The sequence below is a fragment of the Astyanax mexicanus genome, chromosome 11, assembly GCF_023375975.1.
Source record: "Astyanax mexicanus isolate ESR-SI-001 chromosome 11, AstMex3_surface, whole genome shotgun sequence".
Lineage (NCBI taxonomy): Eukaryota > Metazoa > Chordata > Actinopteri > Characiformes > Acestrorhamphidae > Astyanax > Astyanax mexicanus.
In genome coordinates this window covers 38,071,194-38,083,914 of record NC_064418.1, presented here as the reverse complement: position 1 = coordinate 38,083,914, position 12,721 = coordinate 38,071,194, and the positions used below count along the sequence as shown (strand labels likewise).

The 12,721-nt window shown below is 36.9% G+C and overlaps 2 protein-coding genes across 2 annotated transcripts; both read left to right on the top strand.

Annotated features, from left to right (window-relative positions):
- The first annotated feature begins 104 nt into the window (after nucleotides 1-104).
- Nucleotides 105-4,513, top strand: LOC103024599 (mitochondrial chaperone BCS1). Its single transcript, XM_007259978.4, has 8 exons — nucleotides 105-281; nucleotides 483-878; nucleotides 1,977-2,116; nucleotides 2,270-2,464; nucleotides 2,560-2,623; nucleotides 2,879-3,051; nucleotides 3,393-3,510; nucleotides 4,153-4,513. Exons 2-8 carry the CDS (start codon nucleotides 559-561, stop codon nucleotides 4,403-4,405), a joined length of 1,263 nt encoding a protein of 420 aa, XP_007260040.2. The 5' UTR covers nucleotides 105-281; nucleotides 483-558; the 3' UTR covers nucleotides 4,406-4,513.
- Nucleotides 4,514-6,123: 1,610 nt separating this feature from the next.
- Nucleotides 6,124-12,356, top strand: LOC103023980 (sterol 26-hydroxylase, mitochondrial). Its single transcript, XM_007259976.4, has 9 exons — nucleotides 6,124-6,558; nucleotides 7,109-7,299; nucleotides 7,775-7,974; nucleotides 8,099-8,296; nucleotides 8,799-8,962; nucleotides 9,089-9,255; nucleotides 9,933-10,014; nucleotides 10,097-10,297; nucleotides 11,045-12,356. The coding sequence occupies exons 1-9, from the start codon at nucleotides 6,319-6,321 to the stop codon at nucleotides 11,171-11,173; spliced, it is 1,572 nt and encodes a 523-aa protein (XP_007260038.3). The 5' UTR covers nucleotides 6,124-6,318; the 3' UTR covers nucleotides 11,174-12,356.
- The last annotated feature ends 365 nt before the right edge of the window (nucleotides 12,357-12,721 follow it).

Here is a 12,721-nt window from a genome sequence, read left to right as displayed (position 1 = left end):
TAGATTCATTCATCACCATTCATTAAAGACTAACTCGCGGGCTCCCTCTAGCGGTTTGTATTAATTTTCTGATTAACGGGGGAACTGAACAGTGGGTAGGCTCTCCATATACCAGCTCTGGTGATCCGTCCTGGCCCTATGGTCTGCTCAGTGCCTGTATGGGGACACTAAAGCACTGAAATCACTTGATTTAGCAGCAGTTATGGATTTATGTGGAAGTACTACATTACCTAAACCATGAGATGGACACGATCAAGTTATGTGTCCATACTGTTAGTTAGGTAAGTAATGCAGCTTGGGTTCTCCTTTAGACTCCATTCAATGACAGGATAGGAGAATAACTGGTAAGCTAGGCTAGCTATGTAAACCAGAGCTGGTTAATCATCATCATCTGGATATGTTCAGAGCTATTTCTGTGACTGATAGATAAATTCTGGAGATAAATGAATAGCTATATGTGTGATCTCTCTCTTGTTTTGCAGATTTCATTAAAGGAGGGACAGTTGGACTGATGGTGCTTGATTAAGGACACACTTAAGTAACTAGTGCATCCAGAAAATGACCCTTTCCGATTTCCTTGGGGCTTTGAAGGACAACCCCTACTTTGGGGCAGGCTTTGGGTTGGTTGGTGTGGGCACAGCTCTTGCAGTTGCCAGGAAGGGGGCACAGATAGGCATGATCTTCTTCAGGAGGCATTACATGATCACTTTAGAGGTTCCCAGCAAAGATAAGAGTTACCACTGGTTGTTGAGCTGGATTACCAAACATGCCAAGCATACACAGCATCTGAGTGTGGAGACTTCATACATGCAGCATGAGAGTGGACGGGTGCACACACATTTTGACTTCCACCCAAGTCCTGGAAACCACATCATTTGGTGAGACACTACATTAACGTACCTTATACAGTTCTTAAATGGAAATGGAGATTACACTGTACAGGAGTTAATTGTTGGACACAGCTTTGAGACTATCATAATTGTGGGACATCCCAGTTGCAAAAATTAATTTCATGGAGGTACCCCCGGACCTGGGCAATACTAAACTCACTATTACAAACTGTACAGCGGGCAAGACTTTAGTTGTTTTTTTTTTTTTTTTTACTTTTATGGAAAAAAATATTTTTTAGATAAGTCAGAGGAGAAATGAGTTTGGATGGGAGCCATGATGCTCCTTCTCTTACTCATTGAACGCGTCCCGTCCAGGAGGGGGAAAAAAAACATTGCCTGCCCACACTAAAAACCCTCTCTGTTTTGCATGCACTTTGTGAATGTGCACACAAGGGGAACACTTTTCTCTTTCTCTCCTTTTTTTTCACATGCGCCATTGGAAAAAAGTCTATGTCACCTGCATGTGCATTTGTGCTCACTCTTGGGCCACTCTTTCTAGATTCCAGGAGATCTTATGTGACTTCAGGAAGCTGTTCGTATTCGTAATATGCGGTAGACTCCCGCAACTTCAGGGAGACTTGGGAAGTCATGACTATATAAATATACAAAACAATAAACAAATCATAGACTTTTTTTAAAGTTGTATTTATTTAGACAATTGAATAAAGCATCAAATATGCCATTTTAGATGACACTCTTATCCAGAGTGACTTTCATGGTTATTCCTCTTACAGAGGTGGGTCAATGTAGTGTTAGGAGTCTGCCTCAGTGAGGCAGTGATCCTGCACTGACTCTTATTGGTGTAGCGCAGCATTCAGTCACCCAGAGTGGGAATTGAACCCCAATCTCCCACATGTTGTGGTAGCTCATTGGCAGGAGGTGGGGTTGTTATTCACTGCGCCATACCAACCACAAACAAGTCAACATTAAACCTCCCAATTAGTCATTTTATTAAGCCTAATTACTGAACCAGTCTAGTGGCAACAGTGAAAATAATGTGACTCTTTCAATCAGTGACCCTGTGTTTTTATGTGTTCATTGTTTGGACAAAAAAATAATTAAATATGTGCAATCACTTTACTGCAGGTATGGGCGTAAGTGGATAAGGGTGGAGAGGACCAGGGAGAAACAGATGGTGAATCTGAACACAGGAGTACCTTGGGAATCTGTCACGTTTACTGCCCTTGGCCGAAACAGGCAGATATTTTTTAATATACTGCAAGAAGGTAGGTTGATCAGCAGTCACAACATGTACCTTAGCTGCATCAAGTTTTAGAAAATCATACATTAGGATTCTAATTCATAAAAGTTGTCTATTGTTGAATAATTTTAAGAAAAATGAGAAAGTTTATGGATTTGTTTCTTGCTTGCTTGTGTAGCTCGAGAGCTGGCTCTAAAGCAGGAGGAGGGTCGGACAGTGATGTATACTGCTATGGGAGCAGAATGGAGGCCGTTTGGCTTCCCCCGCCGCCGCCGACCATTATCCTCTGTTGTCCTGGAGGCTGGGGTGGCCGAGAGGCTTGTGGATGATGTAAAGGAATTCATCAGTAATCCAAAGTGGTATACTGACAGAGGTACAGTTTAACAATCTGTGAGATATGATTCTTAAAGTTTTAAAAAATATTTCTTGTTTCAGTTTTCATTTTTGTTTGTTTGTCTTTTGTTTTAGGAATTCCATACAGAAGGGGGTATCTATTGTACGGACCTCCAGGATGTGGAAAAAGCAGCTTCATGTAAGACCAGTAAAAATGTTTTTATCTTAGTATAAATTATTCATTTTTCTACAATTACTGCAGAACATTACTGTATACAGAACATGTACTGTATAATGTCAGCATGTAATAATACATAATAAAGAGGCAAAATAATGTGCAGTATAAAATAAGAAGAAGTGGTTAAAAATGATGCAATTGTTTTAATAAAAATGAACTTTAACTTGGATTACAAGTATTTGTGTTTATAGAAGTATTGTGTATGCTTGTGTGCAGAACAGCACTGGCTGGGGAACTGGGCTACAGCATCTGTTTGATGAGTCTTAGTGATCGCAGTCTGTCAGATGACCGATTGAACCACCTGCTGAGTGTGGCTCCACAACAGAGTATCATTCTTCTGGAGGATGTAGATGCTGCTTTTGTCAGTCGGGAGCTGCGGCCCACTGAGAGTATGACCTCAGTAACTTTTATTACTGATTACACAATCTCCTATTTAGATAGATAGATACTTTATTGATCCCTGAGGGGAAATTCTAGACATCCAGCAGCAGGTATGTATAGTACACAAAGTTACAAAAAGATAAAATATAATGTAAATTTGTGTACTATACATACCTGCTGCTGGATGTCTAGAATTTCCCCTTGGGGATCAATAAAGTATTTATCTATTTAAAAAACACTAAATGGCTTATTTAATGTCAGAGTCTGTCCTATAAAGTTTTGTTTTTGATCACCATTATCATTATCATGTTTCAGACGAGACTTTCTGTTTTTATTCTCTTTATTCCAGACCCTTTGGCTTATCAGGGCATGGGACGGCTCACCTTCAGTGGACTCCTCAATGCTTTGGATGGAGTTGCTTCTTCTGAGGCCAGAATTGTCTTTATGACTACTAATTTCATTGAGAGGTGTGGATAAGTTTATATTGAAATAAGTGTATATTACTTTTTTTTTTAGTTTTGGGAAAATGTATTTGCATATGACTGCATTTAGTATGTGTCACCCTGAATGGTTGTCCCTAATGGTTGCTGCCTTAAATAATTAATAATAATGAATTTGTTGGAAATATTGCAAGTACAATTACGTTGTTACATTGGTAATATAAATGTAAAATAAATACTTTGAAATACGTATTGCATTTGTAGTTGCTGTAGTTATGTATTGTTCTACAAGTGTCTTTATTTTCCATGATTGTTATAGATTCAATAGGAGAAACCTGTAGACATTTTGTTGTGTTGGGTTTGATCCAGGAAAGTTAATGTTTTACCATTAATATACATTGATCTATTGTCAATCATGATTTGCTCTTGTAGTTTTACTAGCTAAAGATTAAAAAAAAAGACTAAAGAGGTTTTTTAGGTATGGAAATACCATCAGTTAATGTCTAAACCTTTGTTTTCATACTTTTTAATTCAGCAGTTGTTTTATGAGAATTTGTTATGTCTTTTGTTATGCTTCTGTTGTATGTATGCTACAATTTAAATTGCACAGTGCCATACAACCTGACATTAATTCTGTTTGTAAATCTTAATTTAATTTATGTGCTACAGACTTGACCCAGCTTTGATAAGACCTGGACGTGTGGACCTGAAGCAGTATGTTGGCCACTGCACGCACGACCAGCTAACTCAGATGTTCCGGAGATTCTACCCACTGGAGCCAACGTCCGAGGGGGAAAGATTTGCAAAGTGTGCCCTAACAGCCCACTCAGAGCTCAGTGCGGCTCAAGTACAGGGTCACTTCATGCTTTATAAAATGGACCCTGTTGGCTCTATTGACAACGTAGAAAAAATGAAAGTTTGAGGAACAGGTGGAGGAAGTGGGAATAGAGACTGTGAACAAGAATCAGTCATAAAGGGACAATGGTGGATATTTCTAGACAATTTTTGATAAATAAAATCTACAATAGAATTTTAAGTCTTTTTTCTTTTCCTGTTAGTGTTTACACAGTAATACACAAACAAATGCAGATAACATCATTATTAATATCTCCTTTTGACCTAAACTAACATCAGTTGCTGCTCAATATTCTTGTTTAATTTTTCTGATAAGTTTGATTTGCATTCAAATTAACATTGCGGTACAAAATGGGGTTCCTGAAAAAGATTTGTTCTATATTGTTCACAGTGTGATTGGAGTAATGAAATAATTAAAACGGAGCAATAAGAGAAAAATGAGAATATTACAGTAAAGTGCTTATTATAAAATATATACAGTATAGTAATCATACTGAAGGAGGCTACCAAGACACATATAAATACCATAAAGATTAAAATGGTACTGGCACTATGCTTTACAGGTGTATGCAGTGTTTGGTGTCTACCAAACATAGTGTCTATATTTGTATAATTTATCTATCTGAAGAATTTTAAGTGATTTAATCAAAAAGAAAGGGACGGTTAGTTTAGCATCAGAAAAATATGTTTTTGTGAATAAAGTGTTTGGCAAGTATAATAGAAAAATTAACAATATAGTCAACAATATAGTTTATTTCATGTGTTGTTATAATAACAGGATTAGTTTAGCATCATAAGGAAAATATTTTTGTGAATAACGTGTTAGACAAGTATAATATTAAAAAAATACAATATAAGATGTGTCTTTTAACAACAGGTTTAGATTAGCATCAAAAATATATTTTTTTGTAAAATGAACAGTATTGTGAAAAATGAACAATCTTGGTCTTGGTCTTTGTGGGTAGATGGCGCTCTTTTCCCACATCATTTTAAGGGTGATGTCTGCTCTGCAGCACAGTGCGTCTGTGAGCTGATGTTAGAACCGAGTTGCTGTGCTTTCCTCCGAGTGCGCTTTGATGCTACTTGGCAATGCTGCAGCAGTTGGCATCAACTTGGCATCAGCAGCAGTTTAAAAAGAGGTGGCTGACTTCACATGTGTCTGAGAAGGCATGTGCTAGCCTTTACCCTCCTGGTGTTGGGGCATAACTAGTAATAACTAGGACTATTTTTTCACAAATATATATTTTTTCTACTAATCTAACTCTTTTTTATATATAAAACACATCCTATTTGGTTAACTTTTTTTTTACACAGCCAATTACCCAACCCACTCATTAGGACTCCTATGACTCCTTATGATACCTTATGATACTCCTTATGGTACTAGGAGTCCTAATGAGTGGGTTGGGTAATTGGCTGTGTAAAAAAAAAAAAAAGTTAACCAAATAAGATGTGTTTTTTATATATATACATATATAAAGAATAAGATTAGCATTAGAAAAAAATATTTTTGTGACAAAATAGTGTTTCGCAGGTATAACATGAAAAAATAATTATATATTCAAGGGGGTTATTACATGTGTTGTTATAGTAAAAGGGTTAGTTTAGCATTAGAAATAAAAAAATATATATTGTGAAAATGTGTTTGGCAAGTATAATATGGAAAATTAATAATATAACGTGTTTTATAATAACAGTTGGTATGTTTGATGTTTGACTTTAATAACGTGCTACAAGTGTCTGGCCTCAGCGAGTCACGTGACCCCACCACATCAAAACAGTGGAGGAGCAGCGCCGCCCTGTGTGCGTGCAGTGTGTGTGGAGGCGCGGTGTGTACTCGGACACGGGCTCACTTTTTGATTAAACTGGACTAACGTAGCTGCTGAACGCGCGGGAACTGGAACTAAATATCGATCTCCTCATATTAGTATTGATACAATAGGAACCGCAGCTTCGGTATCGATAAATTTGATATTTTCGATGTCAGGCTGTGTGGCTCTGCGCTCGGCCAGGTCTGCGGCCGGACGGCTGTTCCTGAGGTCCACCGCGGCCAGTCTGGACCTCAGGAGGGGAGCAGGAGACCATCCTGCTGCTTCTGCCCCACTACAGGGCAGTACTGGAGACATCAAGACCCAGGCTGACCTTCCTGCGATCCCTCTGTACACTATGCTCTACAGGCTCATATTCAAACGGTATTACAACCGTATGCATGAGCTGCAGGTACAGTAGCTAGCTAGGTTATGTTTTGGAGTCAAACTGACACTGACATACTGACACCTGATGTACTAAATTTTGTATTAAACATCTAAACAGACGCGTGCTGTTTTTTACACTTGTGAACTTGCTTAAGAGCAGTTATTAAATAAGATTCACTAAAAAGAGATTCTAAATGTTGAATATCTACAACACAGACCTGCTGATTTCAGGGATGTCTGCTTTCTAGGAAACCAGTGGAAGCCAGTGCAAATGAGGTCATGCAGTTATAAATAACCCCTAATAAGGACATATTGCTTTATGTTTGTGGGTCTCACTTGACTGTACTAAGCACCGAATTAAGCCTATGTATCTAGTATTTTAGACACAGATTAAACATTGAACAAGGCTAAATAATTGGATTGTTGCTGAGTTTTTTTCTGGATCTGGAAAAGGACCTTTACATCCCTTACTTATCTATTGTGAGTCATCCACAATGGGTGGGTTATCCACACCCATAGGTAATTAAATCATTGTAATAATTACCGGATTGTTTTTGTCTTTGTGACTTTCCCAGCTGTATGAAAAGAAGCGTTATGGACGCATGTTTAGAGTGGCCATTGGGAAGAACCACCCCATTGCTCTAAACAGTGTGGAACTGGTGGAGGAGCTGTTAAGGAAAGAAGAGAAGTTCCCATGCAGAGGAGACATGGCTGGATGGACTGAATACAGAGATATGAGAGGCTTAGGCTATGGGCCTTTCACTGAGTAAGCAAAGTCCAGCTTTTAAATCAGCCTTTTTTTATATCACAGCTGTAAACACTGTTCCACATTGGACTGATACAATTTAAAGGTATAAACCTTATCATTATATAACTGTTCAAACAAACTGCCAAATATTCAGTGTCATTGGCAGCCAAGCATTTTTACGCAATCCAGACAATTCTCAACATGGCTTTAAAGTACAAACAAAAATTTCACTGAAATTCTAAAACTAGAGCCTATCCCAGCCAACATCGGGCGGAAGGCAGTATACACCCTGGACAGGCCGCCAATCTGTCGCAGAGACCAGTTTCACAAAACCAAAAAAAAAAAAAAAAAAAATATATATATATATATATATATATATATATATATATATATATATATATATATATATATGTTAAATTTCTAATAACTGAATAATAACACACTGTCTGAGTCTACATTTCAAGTTTACAATATTTCTCTTTTTTTTTACCAGGGAAGGAGAGAAGTGGTACAAACTCAGAGCTGTGCTAAATAAACGCATGTTACATCCCAAAGATGCAGCGAAGTATGAGGATGTAGTTAATGGTGTGGTCACTGATTTTGTCGAAAGGATAAACTATCTGCGCAAGATGAGCACCACTGGAGACCTGGTGCCCGACATATCCAATGAATTGTACCGTTTTGCTCTAGAAGGTATGTCTAGACATCGGTTATGTATACCGATTGTATCTACCCCATTTATTTTCAAAATCTAATGAACAGTTTATTGTCTGATCTGAGTAGCTTGCCTTTTGTTGTCTATTTTCTTTTTGTTCAGGGATTTCTCGAATACTGTTTGAGACCCGCATTGGCTGTCTGGAGAATAAGATCCCACCTGAAACTCAGGAATTCATTAACTCCATTTCCAAGATGTTAACTTATGGTTCATTCGCGGGCGTTCTTCCCAAGTGGACACGCAATTTCTTGCCATTGTGGGGGCGCTACATAGATGGCTGGGATGGCATTTTCAAATTTGGTGAGTTAACGAAGATGTTGCGGTACCATAAAGACTCATCATGGAAATAAATAATCACATACCATTAATATTAATGACTGTTTCTATAATGTCAGTCCACATTCACAAACCAAAATTTTACTAAAATTGAAATTTTATGATACAATTTCACTAAAATTCATAGGATGTTTAAGCTATAGCAGATAATTTATGTAAAAAAAAACCCTTTTTTTATATATATGTTTCTTAAAGTAATCTTTACGTCCTGATGGCAAAGTGATGAGCAGGTAATTACTTATGTCTTATTCTTCAACTTTTCACACATTAGAAAGCTACATTTAGGCCATTAGGTTTTATTCATAGCATCATGCACATGCAAAAGGATAGAGAGGAAACCATGACTTTGTGGTCTGTTGAGCTCACTAGTGCATGAATTACCTATAAGCATGCACAAGATACCTCATGATATTATTATTTGTTAGTTTAAATTGAGAGAAATACCTTTATGTTTTTTGTTGTACAGCCTGCAAACTTATTGACAATAAGATAGAGGACATTCAGAGGCGTTTGGACGCAAACCAAGAAGTTGAAGGAGAGTATCTCACATACCTGCTCTCAAACAACAACATGAGTAAGAAGGACGTGTACGGGAGTGTTGCTGAGCTGTTATTGGCAGGAGTGGATACAGTTAAGTCCAGTATTACACTATGCAGCTTTGGCTAGTGGTGGTACTGATACTGATTTTCATTGTCTAATATAGAGATAATCACGTTTAATTTTTTTTTCTTCTTTTTTCATTATTTGTTGATTAAGACTTCCAACACCGTAATGTGGGCCTTGAATAAACTGTCACACGATCCAAAAGCTCAGGACATGTTGTATCAGGAAGTGGCCAGCACAGTCAAAGGGGACAGAATTCCAACAGCCCAGGACATAAACAATATGCCTTACCTTAAGGCTGTCATCAAAGAGACTCTCAGGTGAATGTTGTGAAGAACTGAAATATAAATAAAGGTTTTTCAAACTCCAAATGTAGTTGATCAGCAAAGGCATGTTTGGGGCTCTGTGTTTTAAACTGGAGCTCTGACAACCTGTTAGCAAACATATTGAGCTGTGGAGCAGTGGAACTATGTTCTCTCCCAGTACTTTTAGGATGAGTTTGGGAGTGGGGATGAGGTGGGGTGGAGATCATTAAACATCATGACCTTACTAACACTGACTGCTCTTGTTGCAGAATGCAATGAGATCCTCACAGCAATGTTTCAAAATTTGGTAGACGGCTTTCCTGGTACAGTACAGACAGTTACTTTAATAAAAGCAAAATGAACAAATTTTAATACACCTGATTTCAGAGGAAACAGTGATTGAGCAAGTGTCCTAATACCTTTGTCAATGCTGTGTGATCAACTACATTTGAGGTCAATTAGATTTTAGGTACTAAACATTTCCCTTATGCATATTAAAATTATGTTAAAACATTGTCATACAGTTCATTTTTTTACATATACACACTTAGTTAATGCCATCATATTTTACCACAGATGGAGAGAATGTACACAAAGCATGTTTTAAGTATTCTGTTATAATTACAAATGTATGCAAATGTAATTTACTTAGTTTTATCCCTCTATTGATCTTATTTATTGATCATGTATAGGATGTATCCCGTTGTCCCCGTAAATGGACGTCTTCTAACCAGCAGTGATGCAATAATCGGAGGATACTTCTTCCCTAAAAACGTGTGTTTTGTTTTCAGCACATTACATTACTTACCTAACTTTTTAATTAATCATTCAACTAATCAATATCATTTGTGAACAGACAATATTTGTGCTCTATCACTACGCGATCAGTCAAGATGAGACGGTCTTCCCCGAACCACAGGCCTTCAAGCCTGAACGCTGGTTACGGGATGGAAGGGTGAGACCCCACCCATTTGGATCCATTCCATTCGGGTTTGGAGTGAGAGGGTGTGTTGGCCGACGTATCGCTGAACTGGAGATGCACCTCTCTCTGGCAAGGGTAAATATCTCACACACAGAGATGTTATTTCAAAAAAAAGTTTTTGCGCTTTCATGTAATATAAGCAATAACCACGTATATAACTCATTGAAATTGAATGAACAGTATTTAAAAAAAAATGTTAAATGATTTGTTGAAGAAAAAAGTTTTCTCTTTGTTATGCAACTCATTAATCTAATTTATTTGAAAATTGGAACAAAGACACACACAAGTATGATTACGTAAATAATAAATAATCCTGATCAAAATAAATTCAAGAAGAAATTTTATGTACTTAAATTTATGCAGTTTAAAGATAAGCTTTGGCTGTGTAGGACAGCATGTTTTGAATCTGACTTGGTCAGCTGCAGGAAAGCATTACAAGTGATTGGAACCACTTGAGTTCAGTTATTTGGATGGGTGAGCGAATACTTGTAAGTGCAATATAGTGTAGATGATATCTTAAAAAAAAAACATTGCACCTTGTAAGGAACTGGAGACTATGCACATATGTCATGGTTCATAGTTCCTACATTAAAAAGAAACTGAACAAAAAAAAGAGAGAGCTGAAAGGTAAAGTCCTCTGTTTGTCAGAAAGTTGTTTTGTTGAAAAATGTTTTGTTTTTATCATTGTGTTTATTCTTATTAAATATTGTATTCTGCATGAAAAAATGTATGTAATTTCATTACAATATCACCACAATATATATTTTTTTCAGAGACACTTGTAAGATATAAATATTAAGTTCATGCTTTATTTCCACCTAGCTAATCAAGCTGTTTGAAGTGAAGCCTGACCCCACAGTAGGAGAGGTCAAAGCAATCAACCGCACTCTGCTTGCACCAGACAGACGAGTCAACTTTCACTTCCTGGATCGGAACAATTCAGCCACTTAAAACCTTCAAGGCAATTGAGATATAATTTCAAAATCAGGGGTGCCCAATCCAGGTTCTGCATATCTACAACCCCTGACAGTTCCCCACAGAACCTGTACCTTCTGCAGTGTTGATCACTAGGACCAGCACTGCTAACAGCATGTCTGCTGTGAAGTATGTGCCTGCAATTAATTAAATACACTCATTGACAAAAAATACAATACGAAGTTTGTTGCAAAACTCAGTAGTTATGTGACTGTTATGTACAGTACATGATTTAGGTAAGGTTTGATTAGACACTGATATTGCCACAAGAGGGTGTAAAAGTGCTTCTCTAACTGTCCAATAAAAAGGGAGAAGCAGGATGGTCGTTTGGATGAATTGCCTTTCACCTAGGCTGTCGACCAGCCAGCCAACTTGTTCACCAACTAGAGTGCGAACAATTCCTCAATGGTACTATAAAAAAATCTGAGTTGTTTGATTTTGAAAGTTTTCCTGTGATTCAACAACAGAAACAGATTAGGCCCATATTGTGGTCTAAACCAATCAGAGATGATTAAAATGAATGTTTTTTCTACTAAAATGTCATCTAAGCTATTTCCCTTTGAACATTTTATTAGCCATCAAGCTAACCGAGCTATCATTAATTCCACATTTCAATTATATGTAATAAAGAGAGTGCATAATTAGTACTATGTATTGTTTAGTTAATATAAATCAGGCATTCTGGTATATAAATTCAAAATACAGGCTCTTCAATGTAGAAATATATTTCTATTATTTTCACAGCGCAACAGTCTTTTCCACTTTTTCCACAGTTTTCCACTTGTTAAATTGATCCTTTCACTTACTTTACTATACATACACTTACATATGTATATCACCATTACATTCACAGACAGAACTCATTTTGGTGCATTATTCTTTTTTTGTATGTATGCTCATTCCACAAGACTGTATGATTTTTATTAAAAATGAAACCCAGATACTGTATAATATAATTACACTAAATTGTATGATTATTCCACTGTATTTTTACGTATTAAACAGTATTTGGAAAGTATGTTTAACAGAAATGAAAAGTACTGTAATTTGTTTGTTTGTCTCTGTGTGCCTCTAAATAAAATGTATTTTGTTCACTATAATTCTGTATGCACAGAACAAAATTGACTATCAATAAAATATTTTTAACAAATACAAACCATTTGAGCCTTGAGGTACTCCCTAAGTAAAGACTGATGAAAATAAGAATTATGGTCACCAAGGGTAATAATAATGCATAATAATGCATTCTATAGAGGAGGATTGGATGGCTCATCATGTCAAAGCATTCAAGTCAAGGAGCAAAAGACTACTAATGGCATTTTCATATTTCAGTGCAATAGAAAGAACAGTACTGGAATACTTTAAGGAGACTTCTGGATAAAAGCACTGGAGTCTGTAAGAATTCTCGACAAGAAAGAGAGGTTGGAGATTCATTAAAGTGCATTAAGGGTATTTCTACTCATATATTGTTTTCTGAATCAACCTTTTGTACAACTCTGGAGAAAAGACCATTTAATAATGATG

What these genes read in the sequence shown, in the direction of transcription:
- LOC103024599 (XM_007259978.4), top strand. Translation starts at nt 559, where the DNA reads ATGACCCTTTCCGATTTCCTTGGGGCTTTGAAGGACAACCCCTACTTT. An exon ending in CCTGGAAACCACATCATTTG is followed by an intron (nt 879 to 1,976) that starts GTGAGACACTAC and finishes ACTTTACTGCAG; the next exon opens with GTATGGGCGTAAGTGGATAA. An exon ending in TTTTAATATACTGCAAGAAG is followed by an intron (nt 2,117 to 2,269) that starts GTAGGTTGATCA and finishes TTGCTTGTGTAG; the next exon opens with CTCGAGAGCTGGCTCTAAAG.
- LOC103023980 (XM_007259976.4), top strand. Translation starts at nt 6,319, where the DNA reads ATGTCAGGCTGTGTGGCTCTGCGCTCGGCCAGGTCTGCGGCCGGACGG. An exon ending in GTCATCAAAGAGACTCTCAG is followed by an intron (nt 9,256 to 9,932) that starts GTGAATGTTGTG and finishes GATCATGTATAG; the next exon opens with GATGTATCCCGTTGTCCCCG. An exon ending in TGCACCTCTCTCTGGCAAGG is followed by an intron (nt 10,298 to 11,044) that starts GTAAATATCTCA and finishes ATTTCCACCTAG; the next exon opens with CTAATCAAGCTGTTTGAAGT.